The sequence below is a fragment of the Peromyscus maniculatus genome, chromosome 2 (genome assembly GCF_049852395.1).
Source record: "Peromyscus maniculatus bairdii isolate BWxNUB_F1_BW_parent chromosome 2, HU_Pman_BW_mat_3.1, whole genome shotgun sequence".
Lineage (NCBI taxonomy): Eukaryota > Metazoa > Chordata > Mammalia > Rodentia > Cricetidae > Peromyscus > Peromyscus maniculatus.
The window spans coordinates 119,249,626-119,272,577 of record NC_134853.1 but is presented as its reverse complement, the minus strand read 5'-3'; the positions used below and the strand labels follow the sequence as shown (position 1 = coordinate 119,272,577).

The window sequence follows — 22,952 nt, the reverse complement described above, 5'->3', positions numbered from 1 at the left end:
CGATCAGTTTGTCTTAACTTGGCCCAGGATTAGACACAGTTTTTACTGCATAGAAATCCACCCCATGACACCCCACAAAAAAAAAAAAAAAAAAAGTCCGTAATTCCAACATTCGGCAGGCTGAAGCAGGAGGGTAGTCCTAGCTACACAGGATTCAAAGGCAACTGGGACCACTGGAGCTCATTGTAAAACAAAACCAAGCCTTCTGTTTTACCCTCCCCGATTTTAGTGCCTCCCCACTAAAGACTTTGGATTAATTTCAAATGAAGGACTATATCTACATACACACACTGTCACACATTCAGGGAAAGACTCCACCAATGGATGGGCTGAAGCAATGAAGTGTAGAAATTCTTAAACAATATACAGTAATGGCGAGGCACTTTTGAAAATGTGAGTAGGAATATTACGTAAGCAAACGACACATTCAAACTTCAAGTTTTAATATGAAAATCCACATCATGGCAAATGGTAAAGTAATGTAATGTGTTGATTCAGCCGGGCTGCACAGCTACTCTAGTCTAACCTATCTGCCATTTCCCACCCCACCGTGGCCTCCAGTTCTTTTCCCCATGTGTGTTTACACTCAGAAGATGCCTCCTCACCAGGGTGGATAGCCATTTTAAAATGCTACATACGTTAACTCAACCAACATTCAGATAGTGAATTGCTTTCTCCTGTCCCTGGGGAAAAGAAAAAAAAAAAAAAAAAGCCAGCTGTCTGTCCTTTTGGACGGAGATGTGATGGTCCAGCATCCAATTTTACTTGGTTTTTGGATGTATTCTGGTGGATAGAAAGTACTCCAGATTGCTAAACTATATTGTTCAACAGCTCTTTCAGAAAGGGGATATCAGAAATAAACTTCTTAAATTCTTCAATATCAAAAAATATCTTGGTTTTACCCTTAAAATCAAATGCCAGCTTGGCAGGATAAAGGATTCTCGGTTGAAAGCCTTCCTCTTGCAGAATTTTAATGATCCCGGACCACTGACTTCTCGCATCTATCGTGCCAGGTGATAAGTCGGCTGTCAGTCTGATTTTTGACCCTCTGTAGGTTATTTCTTTTTTTGCTCTAGAAGCTTTTAGGATTTTCTGTTTATCACCAGCACTCCAAAACTTCACCAAGATGTGTCTAGGTGTGAGTCTGTGCTCATCCACCGCATTAGGGATTCGATGAGCGCAGACAATCTCGAGACCCTGGTCTTCTAGCTCGGCAAAGTTTTCTTCCATTATTTCCTTAATTATGTCCTCTGCGCCATTCTCTCGGTTTTCTTTCTCTGGGATTCCTATCACTCGGAGGTTGGAGCTCCGCAGTCTATCCTCTCTCTCTCTCAACCTTTCTTTATCCACAATCTCCTTGGCCAACTCCACGGTCTCCTTAGTCAGCCCCTCCACTGCATCTTCCTGCTCATTCACTCTTGCTTCAATCATGCACGCTAAGGAATACAGATCATCCATGGAGCTCTTCATATTTAAGACATCGAAAAAGTAAAGTTTCTTGATGTTTTCCACCTCCCTTTGCATCTTCCTGATAGTACCGACCACACTTTTTCTGAAGTTCTCCTCGGTTTCACGAATCAAGTCCGCTTCCTTGGCTGTGAGCTCTTCTGTTTGCGGGGTCTTGTATCTCCCTTTCTTCATGTTCATTAACAGTGGAGTGACTTGTGACGGGACACTGGGGTTTGTACGTGAATGGCTTTTGGGACCATCACTGCCTGCCTCTAGGAATTCTGATGGAGAAGCCAAGTACAAGGTTAGGCAGGGCGTCCTGATCCCCTGACTGGTCATGGCGGTGGCTCCTCCCTGCTGGCACTTGACCAGTTTTTTCTTTTTAGAGTCCCAAACCAAGTAGCTAAAGGCAAGTTCTTTAAGTCCATGGAAGGTCTCCTTTTTCTTAGTCGTCTTTACATTTCCTTCTTCTTCTGATTCAGAATCTACTATCAAACTAATTAAACTAATCTCACCAGTCCTAGTGATTTTCTCAACTCCATGCTCTCCGACCACAGTAAGGCCTTCGAAGGTTGAGTCTTCTGTTTCATGAAGGACAGAGGCCTCTTCCTCCTTCGATAGATCTGAGTGCTCCTCTCCCTCTTCATCCTCATCCTCCTCCTCCTCCTCCGAGGTCTGTTCCTCCAACTCTGACTCCTCTTCTTCCTCCAACTCTGAGCCCTCTTCCTCTCCCATCTCTGAGGCTTCTCCCTCAGAAATTTTTTCCACGTCTATGATTTCTTCCTCCTCCTCTAGGCTTGAGGCCTCCTGCCTCTCCAACTTGAGGGTTTCTTTATCCTTCGATTCCAATGTTTCTTCTTCATCAGTCTTCATGCTTGGACTAGCAACTTCTACCTCGTTGACGAATAGGAAACTCAAACTATCACTTGCTATTCTTCCAGCTTCGTGCTTTGTGTCTCCTAGAGTTTTACCCTAGAAGTTTAAAAAAGTTATTTAAGTCGTGTTTTTCAATGAATGAAAATCCCAACCTATTTCACCCTCTAAATTTAATACACTTGCCATGACAACAAACAAGTATCTGTAAAATTGCTTGAAGTATTATTTTCTTCCCTGTGGTGAAGCTGAAACTCGGGTCCTTGTCCATGGTGAGTGGGTATGCTCCCAGATAGTGGTAGACCCCTGCATCCAGTCATCTATTCTCACAGACATGGGTCCCCACAGAGATTCAGTTTCCTAGAATGATCTTAACAAATTGCTTCTTCTGCAGTATTCAGAACAAATTTCCACAAGATCATGCCTGCTCTGACCTTCTGAATCCCCAGTATGTAATATGTTGCATGTGACTGACCGAATAAGCACATATAATCATCTCTCTTCACGTTTAGCACAACCCTATAGAACGAAGACCTGGTAACCCAGATTCACCTGAACGGTCATTTACCTTTCCCTCTGACACAAAAGCAATTTAACCCTTTTCTTCTTAAATTGTAAGGGTGGTGGGGTGGTGGTACCACAGTGTTCATATGGAGGTCAGAGGACAGCCTGCAGGAAGGAGTTAGTCCTCTGTGGGTCCCAGGTATCAACTCATGCCATCAAGCTTATATGGCAAGCGCCGATACCCCCTGAGCCATCTTGCCAGCCCACAATTTTAATTTTTTAATTTTATTTTATTATTATTTTGTTTGTTTTTTGAGATAGGGTCGCTAATAGTCTAGGCTGGCATCAAATTCATGTCAATCCTCATGCCTCAGCTGCAATTCCCACCATTCATGGAAACCAGGCCTGATTTGTGTGGTGTTGGGGATTGAACCCAGGCCTTTGTGCATGCATGCTATGTATGCACCTTCCCGACTGAGCTACATCCCAGCCCTACATTTTAACAGTGACCAGAAGATGGGTATAGTGGTGTCCCTGTAATCCCATCAGAGATGGAGGGGCGAGGGTGGACAGTGCAGAGTCTGGGCTACATGAGAGTGTGGTGATATTGTGTTCCCCAAAATATCGTGTACCTTAATAAACTTATCTGGGGTCAGAGAACAGAAAAGCCACTAGTTAGGCAGTGATAGCACACACCTTTAATCCTAGCATTCCAGAGATAGAAATCCCTCTGGATCTCTGTGAGTTCAAGGCCACATTGGAAATAGCCAAGCATGGTGACACACGCCTTTAATCCCAGAAAGCCAGCCTTTAATCCCAGGGAGTGGTGGTAGAAAGCAGAAAGATATATAAGGCGTGAGGACCAGAAACTAGAAGCATTTGGCTGGTTAAAAATGTGGCTGGTTAAGCTTCAGGCTTTCGAGCAGCAGTTCAGCTGAGACCCATTCCGGATGAGGACTCAGAGGCCTCCAGTCTGAGGAGACAAGACCAGCTGAGGATCCGGCGAGGTGAGATAGCTGTGGCTTGTTCTGTCTCTCTGATCTACCAGCATTGACCCCAATAACTGGCCTCGGGTTTGACTTTATTAATAAGAACTTTGAAGATTCATGCTACATGAGAGCCTTTATCCAAACAAACAACAAATAAAAATAAAATAGTGAGCAACAGGAAGACACGGGACACCGAGGTTTGAGTCCAACCTTACACAAAGTGGTACAAGTTCTAGGTGTGTTAAAAACCTCAGTATGAGGGGCTGGAGATATGGCTCCGAGGTTAAGAGCACTTGTTCTTGCTCAGGACTTGGGTTCAATCCCCAGCACCCACATGGCAGCCCATGAACATCTGAAACCTCAGTCCCAGGGGACATGACACCTCTTCTGTCTTCCTCAGGCACCAAGCACATATATGGTATACATACACATAATGTAATAAAACATCATACACATAAAAAATAAAAAATTTTTAAAAATTAAAAAAACCCACCTCAATAAAAAAAATCTGTTTACAAAATCTACCTTAAAACGAAGATTTACTAATGGGGAGATGCAAACCACCACAGAGTTATGGCACACAACAGTCAGATTACCCAGAAAATGTTATGGCTAAGGGGACCTGGCCATGGGATCTCTCGAATGTTCATGCAGTGGTATCACCAGCATGCATATGATACCCTCTACAATAAATCAAAATGTACCAGGAAAAAAGACAAGAGAGACCAGAGCAGATGTGGTGTGGTACACACCTACAATTTCAGCTCCAAGGAGGCCGAGGTAAGAAAAAGTAAGTGTGAGACCAGCCTGGGATACATAGCAAGAACCTGTGTCTGTGAAGATGGTATTTGCAGCTGATACAACCTCTAAATAGCAATCTAAAAATATAGTTATTGGAAGACTTGAATAGGACTTTTGTTTTGTTTTGTTTTTTTGAGACAGGGTTTCTCTGTGTAGTTTTGGTGCTTGTCCTGGATCTCACTCTGTAGACCAGGCTGGCCTCAAACTCACAAAGATCTGCCTGCCTCTGACTCCCGAGTGCCGGGATCAAAGGCGTGCGCCACCACCGCCCGGCTTGAACAGGACTTTATAGAGGAGGAAACCAGAGTGGTCAATAAATTTAAACCCACCCAGGTTAAGTTTGGGTGAAGTGAGATGTTGAATGGAGAGTAGTGATGCTTTGAAAGAGTGTAAGGGCTCAGGAGATGGCTGAATGGTTAAGAGGACCCAAGTTCAGAGGACCCAAGTTCAGTTCCCAACACCCACATGGGGTAAGCTCCACGGGGATCTGATGCTTTCTTCTGGCCTGAGGGCACCAGGCACATGATGATGCACAGATGTGCATGCAGGCAAAACACTCTTACACACAGAGCAATGTTTAGAAAGAATATAAAACCCAGTAACACCGGATATTAACACTGCTATTCCCACTTTTTAATGAGTTAAAGATATTCTTAGTGTTTAACCTTAAACTTTAACATAATGTTTTCCTATCAGTCTCTAGAACTCCTATCAAACAGACCTTAATTCCCTGCTCATCTCTTAAACTTGCAACAGTACTCTTGTTTCCAACTTCAAGTGCTAACATTAGAAACTTCACGGGGCTGGGACATGGTTCAGCGGTTTAGAGCACTGGCTGCTCATCCCCAGGACTGGGGTTCGATTCCCAGCACCCACAGGGCAGCTCACAACTGACTGTAACTCCAGTTTCAGGGGATCCAACACCAATGCACATAAAACAGTTTAAAAGAAAATTCACATTATGCTTTTTAAAGAATTACGCCAACTCTTAACACTTGACTCTTCCGTCCTTATACACTTACCCATCTTTCTTGAAGCTCATTTCTGCGTCCTCCGTTTCTTGCTCCGTTTGGCGGGAGTACATCTTTCAGTAATTCTTTCAGAAAAGGCTTTCTGCTGGTAAACTGGCGGAGGCTGTCAAGGTCGGAGAAAGTCCTTGCTTCACCCTCACATTTAAACGCTAACTTAACCGAGCACCGCAGCTCAGGCTCCAGCCCCTCCGCCCTCAGAAGGCGGAAGATGCTGCCCCACCGCTTACTGATCTCCAGCGTGGCTGCTGAGAAGTCAGCAGCCAGCCTGAGGGTGGCTCCCGCTTCCGGCACGCTGCCGTCTCCGGGGGCATTTGGGGGGTTCTCTTTATTCTGATGGTAGCTTGTTTCTTTGGCTGGTTTGTCCTCCCCATTCTTCGGGTCCTCGCCTTGAACGCCTGCATGGCCACCGCTCTCGCTACACCAGTCAACCACACGCTGCAGGGCTTCTCCCATCCTCTCTAGTGATGGCTTCCCGGTGTGGATGCTGTGGGGCTGGTTTTTGTCCTGCTTCCTACTCAGCTGACTCTTGTTCTCGCTCTTCACGGTGAGGTTTCCAGGGTCCTCATCTGTTCCAGAACTTTCCTCCTCCACTTTCTCTCCTGGCTTTGGCCATTCTGAGGCTGAATCTCTTCCTTCTCGCTGCTCTCCCCGGTCCTCCGGACTCTTCACCTCAGGTGGTGTACGTTTAACCAGCATTTCCTTTAGATCATTTTTTAGGCTTTCCCTCATCTCTACAAACATCATGTCTTGCATTTCCATTAAAGCATTAAACTTCTTCATCATGGCTGCCGATACGTCGTTGTACTTTAAATCCACGGATGGGGCCATGTCCCTGTCCATGTCCCTGTCCGCGCCTGCTACCGGCTTTTCCTTGGGCTCCTTTGGAAGCCTGGCTGCTTTTGACTGCACACCCGACATCGTGGCTGCACTAACACCGGAGTGCACTTTCTTCTGCCAGAGAGGACTTCAGAAGCTCAAACTCCTAAAAGAATAAAAAAGTCATCTGAAATATAAACAAATGAAAATTCACTGAGTTTTATCGAGAAACTTGGTAAGAATGAGACTGCTTAAGAAAACAATGCTATACTGTGGGAGCCCGTTCTCGGGTTCCTCGTGGCTTTACCCAGCAGGTCCGCATCGAGGATGATTAGGACCACAGGCCTGAGTGCAGGTGTCTGAGATGCTCTGCACTTGGCTGTGCTGGCGTGGGTAGGGGGGGTGTCTTTTGCTCCACCCCTTGGCGTCTCCATAAAAACCCTGGGGCAGAGACAGTCGGGCCGGTTGGAAAAGGTTCCAGGCCCTCTCGAGACTATTCTTTATTTTCTATCTGTTTATCTCCACAATAAATCCTTCTAATATTTCCTACTGCTCACACTCAAGAAAACTCTGGGGAGCTGTGGGGGTGGTGGGTAAACGCCCCACAGAATGGCGCCATGAACAGGGACTAAAGAAAAAAGGAAAAAAGGGACTAAAGGAAAAAAAGGGGGGACTAAAAAAAGGGGGGGCTAAAGACAAATGAACAGGGACTTAAGACAAAGTAGTAGGGACTAAAGATAAAGGAAAATAATAGTTTTATTACAGAGTTTTTGTTGAAAGTGTGAGTCAGCCCTGCCAGTGGAAAGGCATGCCAGTGTTATGGGGAAAAAAATATATATATATGTATATATGTATATATATATGTATATATATATATGTATATATATATATATTATTGAGAGGCAGGGGTTTTTATCCTCGAGAGAAAAGGAAAGCGGACTGGAAGGATGTCCGATGCTGCAGCGAAATTCTCTTCTGTCAAAATTTTCTATCTTCTATACCTTTCTTAATTTCTATCTTTGAAAAATAAGTATAAGGTATAGGGTAGTAATATAGTGTAGGAAAAACTTAGAAGTGTAAGATTGTGTAGGAAAAAATAAGGCAACTAGACAGAAAAACTTTTCAATTTTCTAACTTTGGGGGCTATGAATGCAAACTGGGGGGAAATCTTTCTTTGGGCTTTTCAGGTAGTAAAAAAAGCTCTTCTTTGAGCTTATTGGGAAGAAAAAGTTTCTTATGGAAGCTCTTGTCCTGGGGACAGCTGAAATGCTAAGTCCAAGTGGCAGGAGAAAGTGTTTTCTCCCTGGGGCAAAAATGGGGGTGAAAAAAGTCAAAGTTTAAAGTTGGGAAGTTTTGGGAAAAGTTGGTCTTTTTTTTCTCCTGGGGGCGGGGGGAATCTTTCTCTTAACTATAAAGCTCTTCTTGGAAATTTTGGGGAAAAAATCTCTCTAAGCCTTAATCTTGCTCAAAAGCTCTCTTAAACTTAAAAACTAAAGCCTTTAACTCTCTCAGAAGGACAAATTAGAATCACCTGAAGATATTAGTATGGGGACCACCCGTGATTCGCTCTAAGGGAAAACAAACCTCTTAAGACGGCAAAACCTCTTCAAGTTCTCTTTCAAGCTTTAAAAATCCTCTCTGCAATGCAGGAGGCAAGGACAAGTTCCTAAAAACCTCTTCTAAGCTGTCTCTTCAAGCTAGTGAAAGACAGTGGGTCCGAGTACCCTGAGGGAAACGCTTGGGGAGAGTGTGGGTGAAGAGCTACAGAGAGTCCAAAAGGGCAGGAAACTTTACCTGAGAAAAGCAAAAAAGCCAAGCTTTTCCGTTACAGCCGAGCTGAGGCATCAAGGGTTTTGTTTGAGTGAGCCTTTCAGAATGGAAAGGTGCTCCTAATCGGCCTAATGCAAAGATCCCCTGAAGCAATACAAACTGTTAGCATTGTATCCTCACTTCTGACCAAAAACCCAGAAGCGACTGGCCAACATCTCTGAGCTGGAGTGCATTTCGGGGATACTAGGGTTCCTGCAGTGGTAAACTTCCTGGAGCACAGAGCTGAGGCAGGAAGGTGTAGGACCCAGGGGAAGATTGCTAATGAACAAACAAAGCTAAAGCCGGTGGGAACGGCACAGTTGTCTGCTTTCCTACAAGTCCCGGGTTGAAAGGTCCACAGCTGCAAAAAGAAATCCGAGAAAAGCTTTCCTATCAGAGTAAGGACCTTTCTGGGAAAACAGTAAAGCTGAACTGTGTCTGAAGCAGTTGTGCTGCTGAGTCAGAACGCTGTCTGGGGAAAGAGCCCAGCTAGGGCAGAACAGAACTATCCAGGAGTAAAGCTTTCTTTTCTGTCAGAGAAAGCATCTCTTTGAGAAAAGCTTTGTTTCAACTGACTCCCGATGAGATGAGGGAGTGTAGCCCTGAGGGGTGATTGCCTCTAGCATAAGCTCTGTCCTTGAGCACCCAGACAAGCAAATGCAACCCACTGGGGGACTGGGCCAGGTGAAGGCCTGATGAGGCAAAGCACCTGTCCTAATGGGAGTTTAGAGATGGCGAAAACCTCCCTTGTTAAATTTTTTAGTCTGTACGCAAACCACACAGACCCTGAAAGCAAACGGACTAAAGCCCCTACCTTCAGTAGCAGGGAAAGCCGCCACTGTAGTGTCGGAAACTGTTTCTGGGGTAGAGGGGATAAACTGAGACCAAACTGGAAACTGTCAGGGAGAAAGACTCTGAAAAAACAGAGAAGGGACAGATTCCTCCCCAGAAAAATATGACCTGTGAAAGCTGCTGAGAGTTTGAGGCAGATTGGGGCAGGGGAAAGCCCCTACCTCCAAAGGCAGCTAGCAGAGGTACAGAGCTGCAGACCGATACCTGAAGCTCTGCATCTGGGGGGGAAGGAACAAGCAAAATGAGAATAAGATCAGTGGGAGAGAATCTCTCTGAAGGACCTATGGAAAAGCTGTTGTAAATGATGTTGTTTTTTACTGACTGGCTAAGGCAAACACAAGCCCAGAGGAAAGTTGCTATCAGGAATGCCAGCCTCAATGAGCGCTAATGAGGCAGGTGCGGTTCTGATTCGGGGGCCAGTGTCTGATGAAGGAGAGACACCTGTCAAAGCCAGCTGAGGAGAGAATAGAAATCTCCCAATGTGCCACAGCTGAAAATGTAAACTGCTTGTTCAAATTTCCTGTTGCAAAAGCAAAAAACATTGTTCAAACATCCCGGGCAAGAATTTGTAAGCAAGTCTGGTAAAAAGAGAACCAGTTGACTCTCAGACGCGAAAAGAACTATGAGAAATGACTGATATGAGGGAAATGATATAAGGGACTGATATTATTATGGACTGATAAGGGAAATGCATTCTGGGAAAGGTAGTTTTTCCGCTAAAGATGGCGACATTGCCCTGAAACAATTTGTCAGCTCGATAATATGTTCATGGTAAACTTAATATACAGCTTTTAAAAAAATAAGGAGGAAAATCATCTAAGAGTTTAAGTCTCAGTTCCAATGAAAAATTGAAAGGATATGGAACTAGGTGCTTCGTGGTTTGGGGCGCCCATGGTAAAATGCCTTATTTACCCTAATAGCTGTGCAAAGTTTTTATGGTAGTTGGATGACAAAAAGCTACCTATACAAGCAAACAAGCTACTTTAAAATCCTTAAAACAAGGGAAAGCAGTTTATACACTGAACGTTGTCTTAGATATGAAGAAACTTATGTTGAAATTAAAAAAGTTCTTTGCCTTTTGAACAAACTGCCTGCAATGAGTAATTCCTTTGCAAATCTAATAAGGAGACAAGGAAACAGAAATTCAAAAAGAAATGACTGCTTTATAGATGGAAAACAAACTTCAGAAAATCTAGCTGTCTTACAAAATAGTTGCTTTACCTGAAAGTTCCTTAGAAGAAATCAATGCTAAATATCACCCCTGCTAATAACATCAGGAGTTAAAGCTAATGAAGTGAAAATACTAAATCCTGAAACTCAAATGAAATGGCAAGATCCCTGCTCGGGATTATGGAAGGGTCCCGATCCTGTGTTAATATGGGGTCGAGGACATGTTTGTTTTTTCACAAGAGGAGAAAGAAGCTCGGTGGTTACCGGAGTGTCTGGTAAGGAGCGTGGAACTAAGGAAGGGTCAGCTCCCATGATGTTCCTATAAAGGAACCAGAACGAAAGTGGCTCGATTAGTATTTCTGAGGTTTTGTCACTGGTTTAATGCAAACAGTGAGGAAATAAGAGTTCGGAGCTGTGTCGCTTAGAAAAATACTTTATATCACCTAATAGCTGTGAAGTATTTGGCGAAGAGCTTTACAGCAGCTAAATATGGTAATTTCACCCTCAGCGTGAAGTGAAGTTTTTCAGTAGAGCAAACCAAAAGTACTGCTGTGATAGAAATGTTTGTTTGAATTGAAGTTCTTAGGGGAGCTATTATGAATTTGGGTGAAGGGACAGCCTCTAAAGACCGTCTACCGCTGACAGTGCATCTCTGCCAGTCCGGAATGGCTGAGAGAACTGGCAACTTTGGGGTGTGGCATCATCCTGAGAAGGTTATAGTCCCCTAGCAACAACTATCACAATTCTGTAACAACACTCACTAAATCCCAGTGCTTTATAGCAAAGCTGACTATAAACTCTAAACTTTAGAAATGATGTACGTACTTCCTGTCTAGTTAAGAGAATCTTTCTAATAGAGATAGTGATAATAGTTAAGAGTAAGAAATAGAAAAAGATGAAAATAAGATATGAGTTTGTAAAATTCTCATTAGATCTCTGTGTTAAAAAATCTTTAGGTGTTTGCTAAGTTAAATATATGCTAAAAATAGATCAATAGAGTTCCTTTAAGAATATAAGCTTGCAAGAAGTATCTAATGTAGTCTTAAGACATGTAGTAATAAGCTTGTAAGAAGTAAAGATTGTTAGTTGTAAATGTAAGTTTAAATAAGAAATAAGATGGAATGAATATAAGTATATAAGAAGCAATAAGAAATATATTTGCTAAAGTAGTTCTATAGTTCCCTTAAAGAGTATAAATAAGTAGATGTTATATGTGAATTTGAAAAAAAAAAGTGTAAATGTTAAATGTGGATCTATTCTTAATGTATATGGTGAAAGAACCCGAGACACAGAAGGTTTGTGTCCCAGTAGACTGCAAAGTAGGCAGTCTGAATGATGCTCCAGAAGCCTCTAAGAAGCTAAGAATGTCGGATGCCAAAACCAGCACAACAATGCATTTTCAGCTGAGATCCATGGAAAAATCAACGCAACACAGAAAAACCTGAGCTAACATCAAAAACGGTGAGGTTTAGAATACTACTGTACCTTAAAAAGTCTCTGTCTGTGAGAACAAATGTTGCAGAGACGTTTGTTTGAACTAAAATTGTTAACTGCAAAAAGTTTTGGTTGTAAAATGTCTCTTCGTATTTGGAAGTGAAAGCCTGATATCAGAATTTATTTCTTGTTTGAACTTTTGAACTTAAAATGAGATAAAACTACAAAAAGATTTTGGTTATGGATTTCTTCATATTTGGAAGGCTAGTACCAGAATTTATCATTTGAATTTTGGGACTTAAATGAAATGAACAATAGAGATTTCATTGCAATGGGACAAATTTGAGTTTACTTATAGTAATGACCTAGGAACTGTTTTCTGGAATTGGGTTAAAAATGGAACTGTTTAAATGAAGAAACTTATTGTTTCTACCTTGACTCAAGATGCAGTTTGTGTATGCATATATGCTGGTGATTCATGTATTGTTCTGTGTTAAAAATGCAATTGTTTTGTGGAACTGTTCATGTAAAAATGGAATTACGTACAGAACTGGTTTTGTGTTACAAATGGAACTGTTTAAATGGAAAAGTTTGGGTTTTCTAACTAGGCTTGAGATTTTACTTAAAAAATTATAAAGAAAAGGGAGAGTTTTAATATTCCTTAGTCTAATTTCAAAAATTGTTTGAGTGGGTTAATGTCATGTTTTGTTAGTAAGAAATGCAAATGGGGTATACTAAGAGACTACTTTTAGAGTGTAAAGAGTTTTATTAAGAAACCGCTTTTGGATGTTTTGCTAAAAGTTTTCAAAGTATTAATGGTTAGATTGAAAATATCGCTTTTCAATATGGGTTTGTAGGAATTGTATAAGTCTGGGTTTTTTCTAACTAGGTTTGAGATTGTTTTAAAAAATTATAAAGAAAAGGAGGAGTTATGAGTGAATTAAGGTTGAATTATGTTTGCAGAAATTGTTTAACCTATTGATATTAGTGCACCATGGTTTTGTGGAGTGAAGGAAATATTTAAATTTGATGTGAATACAAAGTTTTTCCTATGTTCTGTTAGCAAGAAAATTCAAATGATTAAGTTAAAGTTGTAAGACAGAAAATTGTTAACTATATATAGCACCATATATGCTAATTCAAATGGTTCTGTTAAGAGTTGGCTTTGAGTTGTAAGACTAAGAGAATTGTGACTATGTATAGCAATATTTATGTTAACCTGTTAATAATGATGAAGCTAAGGGATCCTTTAAGTTTGTAGTTGCCTTAAGAGTTTTTGGTTTAGAAAGGGCTTGATGCAGCTAAAGACTGCTGTAGTCACCTTGGACCTAATTCAAAAAGGAAATGCCTTCTATATCATCCTCTACTCCCATACTGGGAGGTGTAACAGCTATGGAGATTGCTGTAAGCCATTAATAGTTATTTTTTATATAAAGAAAGGGGGACCCCCGTTCTCGGGTTCCTCGTGGCTTTACCCAGCAGGTCTGCATAGAGGATGATCAGGACCACGGGCCTGAGTGCAGGTGTCTGAGATGGTCTGCACTTGGCTGTGCTGGGGGAGGAGGTCTTTCGCTCCACCCCTTGGCGTCTCTATAAAAACCCTGGGGCAGAGACAGTCAGGGCTTGTTGGAAAAGGTTCCAGGCCCTCTCGAGGCTATCCTTTATTTTCTATCTGTTTATCTCCGCGATATTCTCCACAATAAATCCTTCTATCTAATATTTCCTGCTGCTCACACTCAAGAAAACTCTGGGGAGCTGTGGGGTTGGTGGGTAAACGCCCCACAGTGTACTTCATAATAACATAAGGGTTTCTAGTGGGAAGCACACATGGATATGATCACAAGGGGTGGAAAAAGGTCAGAACACACAACTTATGCACAAACGACTAAAATCCATTTAGAAGCTGACATGAGGCTGCATGCCTGGAGTTCCATCTAATCAGGAGACCAAGGTAGGAGCCCCAGGAGTTGGTGGTGAATGTAGGCAGCATAGTGAGACCCCCATCTCAAAAAACAGACAAGGGCTGGGTTAGTAACTTGGTAATAGAGCACACACAAAATAGGTTTAAAAGAGATTTAAAAAAAAAGAATTGGCTGGGCAGTGGTGGCGCACACCTTTGATCCCAGCACTCAGGAGGCAGAGGTAGGCAGATCTCTGTGAGTTTGAGGCCAGCCTGGTCTACAAATTAAGTTCCAGGAAAGGCGCAAAGCTACACAGAGAAACCCTGTCTCCAAAAACAAAACAAAACAAAACGAATTGGCAAGGCGGGCATAGTGGTGCATGAATTTAATCCCAGCACCTGGGAAGAGAGGTTGGTGAATCTCTGTTGAGTTCAAAGCCAGCCTGGTCTACATAGTGAATTTGAAGAGAGTCAGAAATACAAAGTAACACTGTCTCAGGAAACTTAGAGAGCTGGTTGGATGGCTCAGAGGGTAATGGTGCCTACCAATCTTAAGTTTGATCCCTGAAACCCACACAGAAGGATAGAACCCATTTTACAAATTGCTCTCTGACCTTACATGCACAACCACGCACACAATAAATAATATAACAAGAATTAAATTGAAAAATAAAAAGGTATTACATACCACAAACAAAACAAAAACAGTTTTGAGATCAACCTAAGAGCATTATTTTTGCAGAGTGCAAAATGTTAGATACTCCCTAAAAGAGCCAAAGTAAATTCCAGTTCTCTTCCCTTCTCCCAGAGGCCCAATCTATGTTAAGAACCTCAGACTGTGTGGCTCCTTGACCAGGCAGGGTGGGAAGGGAGAGGCAGTCCATTCCAGCAACATCATTTAATAAGGACAGGAAGTGAGAGTGTACTACTCCCACTGAACTGAGAACAGTTTAAAAAAAATACCCATTATAGCTTAGTTGGGAACCCCACTTACACCCAAGACTGCACCTGATAACCAGGACCCAGTAACATCACTCACCCAAGAAGATACCCAGACACAGGCCTAGAACCCAATGAAGCTCACTGGAAGGTATATAAGCAGAGGAGCAAAGCTCCGCCCTGCACATTTAGAGAGTCTCACCCAGGACCCTGACCCTGACCAGGCGTGGTGGCACACACCTTTAATCCCAGCACTTGGGAGGCAGAGGCAGGCAGATCTCTGTGAGTTCCAGGACAGCCAGGGCTGCTACACAGAGAAATCCTGTGTTGAAAAACCACGAGATTGGCCTTGACCTTCAGCTAAGACACAGAGGTGAGCTGCCCAGGGGAGAAAGGCTTAGGATCGTAGTTATGAATTTAGAGTGCGACTTTTGGGTAATGACCCTCAACACAATAAAATAAAACATGCCTTATATACTAACTATGAGTATCTACCTTTTTGCTCGAGACACCCACTCAGAAGATAGCAGCTCGCTCACCACAGCAAATCACACTCACACCCGCCTGAAGAGCCTCGGAATTTCTAAGGACTAACGGCTCAAGAGGCAGAACCGGAAAACAGACAATGGATCACAAATACCAGGAGGACTCACAACCAGTTCCATGGGAAGCAAACATCTTGAGCGGCAAGGCTGCAGCTGAGTGTGTAGATATATCAGAATGGGAAGGGGCGGGGAGGGGAGAGGGAGGGGAGCAGGTCTTTGGACATGGTTTCCTAAGTTTCCATTACCGTCACAAAATGCCTAAGACAAACATCTCAAAGAAAAAAAGGGGTTTTTTTGTTCCGTGTTTTAGTCCGTGACTACTTGACCGCCCTGGCCTTTGGGAGCAGCCCACCTCATAGTAGAAGCCTGTGGAGACTGTGTCTGCTCATCACACGGTCATGGCAAAGACACTGGGCTCTTGTTTTACCTCAAGTAACCCTTGCTTCCTAAAGGCTCCACTGCCAGCACAGGGCTGAAGCTGGCAGCATAGGCTTGTGGGAAACATGCAGGGCCAGATGGAATGAGTTCTTCCTTACCTAGAGGTGATGCCTACCATGAAACCAAACATGAGCGATGAAAACATGTGTTGGGGTGGGTCCGGGTCTCCCTGAGTATGCTGGGACCATGGGTATGTTTGAACTTTCTTTGTGAGAGCAGCAGCAGCAGCAGCAGCAGCAGCAGCAACTTTTGTAGCTGGCCTGAAACTTGCTATATAATTGAGCCTGGCTTTTTTGTATTTTGAGACAGGGTTTCTCAGTGTAGTTTTGGTGCCTGTCCTGGATCTCGCTCTGTAGCCCAGGCTGGCCTCAAACTCACAGAGATCAACCTGGCTCTGCCTCCCCAGTGCTGGGATCAAAGGCATGGGCCACGACCGCCCAGCCTGAGCCTAGCTTTTAACCTCTGTACCTTCTGCCTCTAGCTCCCAGAGGCCTGAACCACCATACCCAGCATATAACAATGTCTGGATTTTTGTTTTTGAAACAGGGTTTCTCTGTGTAGCCCTGGCTGTTCTGGATCTCACTCTGTAGACCTGGCTGGACTCAAACTCACAGAGATCCTCCTGCCTCTGCCTCCCAAGTGCTGGAATTAATGGCGTGCGCCACCACCACCTGGCTCAATGTTTGGATTTTTATTTTTGCCCTAGCCTTTTGCATGGTGGGTGAGGAGTCTACTTCTGAGCTGGATCCCTAGTCCTTGAGAAAAAGTTTTAAAGCATTAAGATTCTTGGCCGTTAGCCATACTTCTGTGTTAACACAATCCAAGAAGAGCAAACCAAATGAGTCTATGACCCAGTCACTCTCTATGCTGTATGCAAATTTAGGAACAAAGGCAGATGGGGTTTTAGTCAAGGTTTGCAGGTGCTTAGCTACTCCTGAGCCACAGGCCCAGCCTGACACAAAAACCAACAAAAAACTTTAAAGCAAACACTAGCAAATCAAACCCACTGGCATCAAGAGAGCTTATAGCAAGATGGTGTTGGGCTTATTCATAAATGAAAGGCAATGTGTGGTAAATAGTACCACGCTGGCCCTCAAGAAGAAAATCTAGGTTTGGGTTTAGCGTCACAATATCTGAGGCAGGGGGTGGGGGTGGGGGGAGGGGCTGTGTCACTGCAGCGCTGCAACCAATCAACCAATCAAGTCACCTAGCCAGGCCCCGAACTTGAGATCCCCCTGCTTCATCCTTTTGAGCAGCTGAGATACAGGACTGCCACCAGCAGGGTCCAGCCTAGGAAAAGCCTGTCATGAAGTAGAGGTGGAGACAGATCTGAATCAGGCAGCTTGCAGAGTGGTGTGGAGGGACAAAAATCACAGTGAGGCTGAGTGCTGGCGTTAGTGTGCGGTTCCAGACCCTGGCAGCTCCGCTCCATCAAACCAAAGTGAGCTTATTATGATTTGAAGACAATCTCAGGGATGGAGGGGGCTCAGCTGTAAGGGTACTTGCTGCTCTTCGAGGGAACCCGGGATTCCATTTCAGGCACCCGTGTGGTGGCCAACAACGGCCTGTAACTCCAGTTCCAGGGGAGCTGATGCCCTCTTCTGACTTCCATGGGCATTGGGCACAAATGTGGTGCACAGACACACATGTCGACCAAACACCCTTACACACCAAATAAGAAAAAGACCTCACAGCGTAGCCTGGACTAGGGCTTGAATCCACCCTGAATGGCTGTTTTGGTTCTTTTCTTTAAAAGATTTATTTTTATGATTTTAATTACATGTAACTCTCTGTGTGTGTGTGTGTGTGTGTGTGTAGATCTGAGCTACAGATCGAGTTCCAGGACAGCCAGAGAAACCCTGTCTTGAAAAAAAAAGTTGGTGGCAGCACATGCCTTTGATCCCAGTACTCGGGAGGCAGAGGCAGGCAGATGAACCTTTGGAGTTTGAGGTCATCCTAGTCTGTAGAGCTAGTTGAAATGCCTCCCCCAATTCCCGCCCCCTCCCCCACAAAGCATTAGCTCTTTAAACACTCAGAAGTAGCACATTCCTATAATCCCAGCATTCAGAGGCTGAGGCACAAGGATCTTGAATTCGAGATGGAGTTGAGTTCCAGGACAGCCCTGTCTCAAACCCTGCGCCCCACGAACAAGAAAAAAAAGAGGGCTAGAGAGATGGCTCAGAGGTTAAGAGCACTGACTGCTCTTCCAGAGGTCCTGAGTTCAATTCCCAGCAACCACATGGTGGCTCACAACCATCTGTAATGAGATCTGGCGCCCTCCTCTGTATACATAATAAATAAATAAATCTTAAAAAAAAAAAAAAAAGAAATTAAAGATGCTATTGTATGAATCGTTGTTTGAAAAAAAAAAATCTGTCTCAGATAAGGCATACCTCAGGTAAAAATTAAAAGCATGTTCCAAATCTCTCTCTCTCTTTATCTCCCTCTCTCACTAACACCAACCAATATACAATATAGCAGAGTACTAAACATTGTAGCATCATGGCCACCAGCTTAAGATTTTAAATTTCCCATGGATGCTTCTTAATATGTTTAAAAAAAGAAAAAGAAAGAAAGAAAAGAAAAAAAAAGAAGAAAGTGAAGGGCCCCGTGTTGTAGCCCAGGAGAACACCTACCCTGCATCTGCAAGGCCCTCGGTTCAGATCTCCAGCACAGCAAAACCAGCCTATAACTTTTAGAGTTCCTGTTTAACGTAGATGAGTCCCCCCCCCCCTTGAATGGCAAACAGGAACTGTATATTTCCAGCTCCTATAGAGTTTATATTTACTGAGAAGCTACAGTTAAAATTCTGTAGAAAAATACAAAATATTACTAAGCATGAAAAGATGCCAGTATAGTCGAAGAGATCACAGAAACAAACCGAGGTCACCTTTCTGCACCTGGTGCCCCTGAAAAGCCAGGTCTGCAGAGGCTGGTTGGCGGATTACAGCTGGAGTCCTGGGGAGCCTGGAAAGCTGCAGAACTGGAGGTTAATGGCCTCACCTGGGGCTCGTTCTAGGCTTCCAGAACACCATTCCTTGACCAATAGAAAAGAACCTTCTAGAATCTATTAAGCTCAGCAGACCTCTAGGCTTCCACGGATGTCATGGGATTGTGTCTTGGGCCTATAGAAAGGTGGGCAGTGGTGCACACCTTTGATCCCAGCACTTGGGAGAAGAGGCAGGTGGATTTCTGTGAGTTCAAGGCCAGCCTGGTCTACAAAATGAGTTCCAGGACAGCCAGGACTATACAGAGAAACCCTGTCTCCATAAACTAAAAAAGAAAAAGAGAGAGAGAGAGAGAGAGAGAGAGAGAGAGAGAGAGAGAGAGAGAGAGGCAGGCTTCCCAAGCTTGCTGTACCTGCCTCCCTGATGGACCCACCAATGTATTTTTTTGCCTTGGCTTATGACTTTCTTTGTTCAGTAAAATCATAAAACTTCATGAAACGTTTCCCACTCTGGAATATGGAATTTGTGGTAAACTAAATCTGTGTTCCCCGGCCACGGTCACTCAAAAACAGCTCCACAATCAACTCTCTCTTATTTCCTTTAAGGTAGGAGCTGTGGCTTTTGCAATGATACCAAAATTAAATAAAAGCAAGAAATGGTGGCATGACCATGAGATCCCAGCACGTGGGGGTTGAGGCCAAAGTGGGGTACACAGCAAGTACCAGGCCACCCAGGGCTTTTGGTTAGATCGTCTCAAAAACAAAACAAGTCAAACACACATCCACCCTACCTGCCATGGAAAACCACTTGCACGGAAGAAAACCAGGCCCGTCGTCACCTGCCTGTAACCCCAGCACTTGCAAGGTGAAGGCGGGAGGATCAGGTGTTCAAGACCAGCCTGGAAGACATTAAGACCTCAACTCAACAAACAAATAACCTCCCCCTTAACTAAAGGGGGGGCGCTGGAGAGATGGCTCAGCAGCTGAGAGCACTGGCTGTTCTTCCAAAGGACCTGGGTTCAATTCCCAGTACCCATCTGGCAGGCTAACAAATCTGTAACTCTAGTTGCAGAGAATCTGATGCCCACTCTGGCTGCCTCAGGTAACGATACACACAGCGCACAGATACACGCACAAGCAAAACACCCAAAAGGTAAAATAAAATTAAAAGTGAAAACGTGAGGGAAATCTTTTGAACCGGATCATAGGTACAAGGCCTGTCTCTGCCACAGAACAAGACCTTGTCTTAAAACAAACCCTGGGGTTGATCCAAATAACAGATCTTAGGATTTGATGATTTGGTTTTAACGTGTTTGAGGGTCTCACCCTGCACCCCAGGCTTTTCTGGAACTCATTATGTAGTTCCAGGCTGGCCATGAACTAATAGCAATACTCCTGCCTCAGCCTCCTACGTGCTGGGATTAGACACAAGCCATCCCATCTGACTCCAGATCAGTCACTGAAAACCTCTGGCGCTTCTGGGTGACTGGCTTGACAGAAGTCCACTGTCCACTACTGGGCTTTTTGAGTGATGTACCAAGATAGGAAATTGGAGGCTGCTTCAAATTGTTGGACATGACAAAGCAGAACAGGTGAGATCTCCCAACCCCACACAGGAGAGCGGTACCTGGACGTCAGCTGCAGGTCCACACAAGGAAAAGAGAAAAATCCCAACAAGGGGTACAAAGGGCAAAGTCAGGAGGAAAACGCACTGCCTAGAGGGTGAAGTCACGAGCTACAGAAGCTGCTTTTGTCCAAAGCACGGACGCCTCTCGAGTCCAAAGGTGGGAAGCCTTGCAGCTGTGCCCTTCATCTCCATCTCCAAGACAGACAGGTGGGTGATAACCTGCAGTCCAAACAGTACAGTGGTGTGCATGCCATTTTGGCACTTGGTGGGTAGAGGCAGGAGGACCAGGCATTCAAGACCATCTTTGGCTTCATATCAGGAGTTCAAGGCACTCACCTCCCCCACCCCCCAAAAAAGCCAGGCTTGGTGGCCTAAGCCTTTAATCCCACCACTTGGGAGGTGGACCCGAGAAGATGAAGTGTCATCCTTGGCCCCATGACTCAGCGGACAGCTTGGGCTCTGTGAGGCTCTCTCAAAGCACATATCAAACCAAATCAAATGCTCAAGTAATCCCGTACTGGATGCTGAATCCGGGACACAAGCTAAACAGTGTAACCACCACCCCAGCTACATAGACCCTAAACCTCTACAGTGTGGGGGGGGAGGGGATAATCCACAACCCAGCCAGCTAGCAAGTAGAGGGAGGAGACCCACACAATAAAGAACAAGTCGCTAATTAGAAAATGCAATGAGATAATAAACATCTGAAAAGAAGGCACAAGGTGGCAGGAGGGACCAGGCCAAGGCCAAGGAAATGCAAATGCAAGGCTTTCCTCCCTAGGCCAGAGACAGGAAGTCACGCCCCCGCTCCAGCCACCCCTTCAGCCCCACCCCCCAGACCTCATCTGCTAAATTTTTCCCTTCTAGAGTATGGTGCCAAGGAAGAACTCCCAAATCACTTAAAATGTAAATCATGCTACTGTGGCGCGTGATCCCAGCGCTTCGGAGGCCGAGGCCAGTGGGAGTCAACTGGAACGACACAGAGCCACCAGCTCCAAAAGGAATGGGATTTCGCAACTTCACATGGCAGACCACAACTGGAGACAAGCCAGGAAGGACCAGCTTCCCATCACTTCTCAGCTCTGACGGCCGCCGCCAGCCCTGCCCTGCAATCCGCCAACTCCGCTCAGTTCTTCACCCCACTGCAAAGCTCAGGGGTGAAACTCGGACTACGTAGGCTCTAGGATGGGAAAAAGACCTCACGCACTTGTTTGTGTAGAGACTGGGTCCCACTAAGCTGTCCCAGTGAGCCTTCAGGGGACCCCATTGCCTCAGGCCCTGAAGAAGGTGGGACCACAGGTCTGAACTACCAGTTTTCTGCTATTTATTTGTTTGTTTGAGACAGGGTCTTTCTACCTTGCTCTGGCTGTCCTGGAACTCACTCTGTAGACCAGGCTGCTCTCAAACTCCGGGATCCGCCTGCCTCTGCTGGGACCAAAGGCGTGCGCCACCAAGCCTGGCTTCTTTTCTGCTTTAAACTGTGGGACTTACTTCCTAGTGTGATGCTCCCTAGTGAGTTTCAATGCTATTACAAATTCTTGACACTAGGTTAAGGACCCCACCCTAGAATACAGGCAACACCCCAACCCTACTTCGATCCAAGACACTTCAGTCTCACTCCAAAGGGCCCTTCTCCGTGCTCACTCCACAGCTTACCCAATCTGTTCCTTAAGGAACCAGCTCTCAGGACGCAGCACGGGTCTCGCTCCAGCCGTCCACCCACAGCCGCGTCTCTCAGCACCTGGAATTAAGTGTGCATCCCAATCAAGTTGTGACTTAGTATGCAGAAAACCATCCACGTGTCAATAGTTAAAAGTTCTTCGATGTGCGTTTGCATAAACAGTGTACATAAGTTCTTAACAGGGATACTAGGATGGGGGTAGGGAGAAGGAGGGAACCACCCGGATCCGAATTCAAGGTGGCAAAGGGAAGGCCAGAGGACGGTGGCTTGTGCCCTGTGTGCGAGGGTACATTAACATAACACCTTTAATGATTTAAAAAAGAAGTCTGCCCATTTTTCCAGCAAACTTTGCAAAGAGACTGATGGAAAACGCCTCCCAGTCAAAGACTCCGAGGAAAGCATTGGAAGGTGGAGGCTGGGAAGGGCCTGGGAGCCCGGGTCCTCCAGGCTCTCTGCAAAGCTCTGCCTGGGGCAGCCGCTCAAGCTCACCTCCGCCCTCGGCAGCTCCCGCCCGGCTCTCACTGTCCCCACTGTCCCGGTGGAGGAGCGATTCTCACTTCCCACCCCGGGGCCCGCCAAGGGAGAACAGGGTGAGAAGCACGGGGACATCCGGAGCCTAGCCCTGAGCAGCCTTACCTGGGAGCCACGAGGTCCAGCCCGGAGGTCACACACGCCAACAAAAGCAGGCCGGGCGTCTGCCCGCAGGAGGGGCTCGCCGGTCGTCGCGGGCTGACTCCTCCCCTCCCTCTGCGAAGTTTGCAGGTTTCTCGGCCCAACCCCCCTCGCCCTCAGCTTCCCTAGCCCCCTCCCAGTAGGGCCTGAGCCTGCAGGGCATGGTGGCCCACGCCCAGGACCCATACACTCTGGACGCTAGTTAGGGCGCACATTTTCAAAAATTAAAGTCGCCTCAACGCTGCTCTCTGGCTTCGCGCTAACCAGCCGGGGAACGCACGCACCCACATCCCTGTCTTGACTTCAGGTTCTGGTCGCAACAAGCTACAGTAACCGCCTAGGATGGAACCTTGGTGTTACTCTAGGCTCCTTTCTTGATGGCCTTCTTCTCAGTACGTTTCTGACCCTCACCTTTCTGCTCCAGGGCCTTTGCACGAGCTGTCTTTCTATGGCTTCTTTTCCCAGTTGAAGTTTT

General features: G+C 45.1%; 1 protein-coding gene across 1 annotated transcript; it reads right to left on the bottom strand.

The window, feature by feature from the left end:
- Positions 1–461: 461 nt before the first annotated feature.
- On the bottom strand, positions 462–22,505 carry L1td1 (LINE1 type transposase domain containing 1). Its single transcript, XM_042272666.2, has 4 exons — positions 22,442–22,505; positions 21,781–21,865; positions 5,639–6,629; positions 462–2,421 (listed from the first exon to the last, which is right to left on the bottom strand). The coding sequence occupies exons 3-4, from the start codon at positions 6,563–6,565 to the stop codon at positions 811–813; spliced, it is 2,538 nt and encodes an 845-aa protein (XP_042128600.1). The 5' UTR covers positions 6,566–6,629; positions 21,781–21,865; positions 22,442–22,505; the 3' UTR covers positions 462–810.
- Positions 22,506–22,952: the final 447 nt, after the last annotated feature.

Bases quoted from the DNA above. Each gene is read 5' to 3' on its own strand.
- L1td1 (XM_042272666.2), bottom strand. From the start codon at position 6,565: ATGTCGGGTGTGCAGTCAAAAGCAGCCAGGCTTCCAAAGGAGCCCAAG. The intron at 2,422-5,638 runs GTAAGTGTATAA...TTAAACTTCTAG, and splicing joins ATGAGCTTCAAGAAAGATGG to GGTAAAACTCTAGGAGACAC.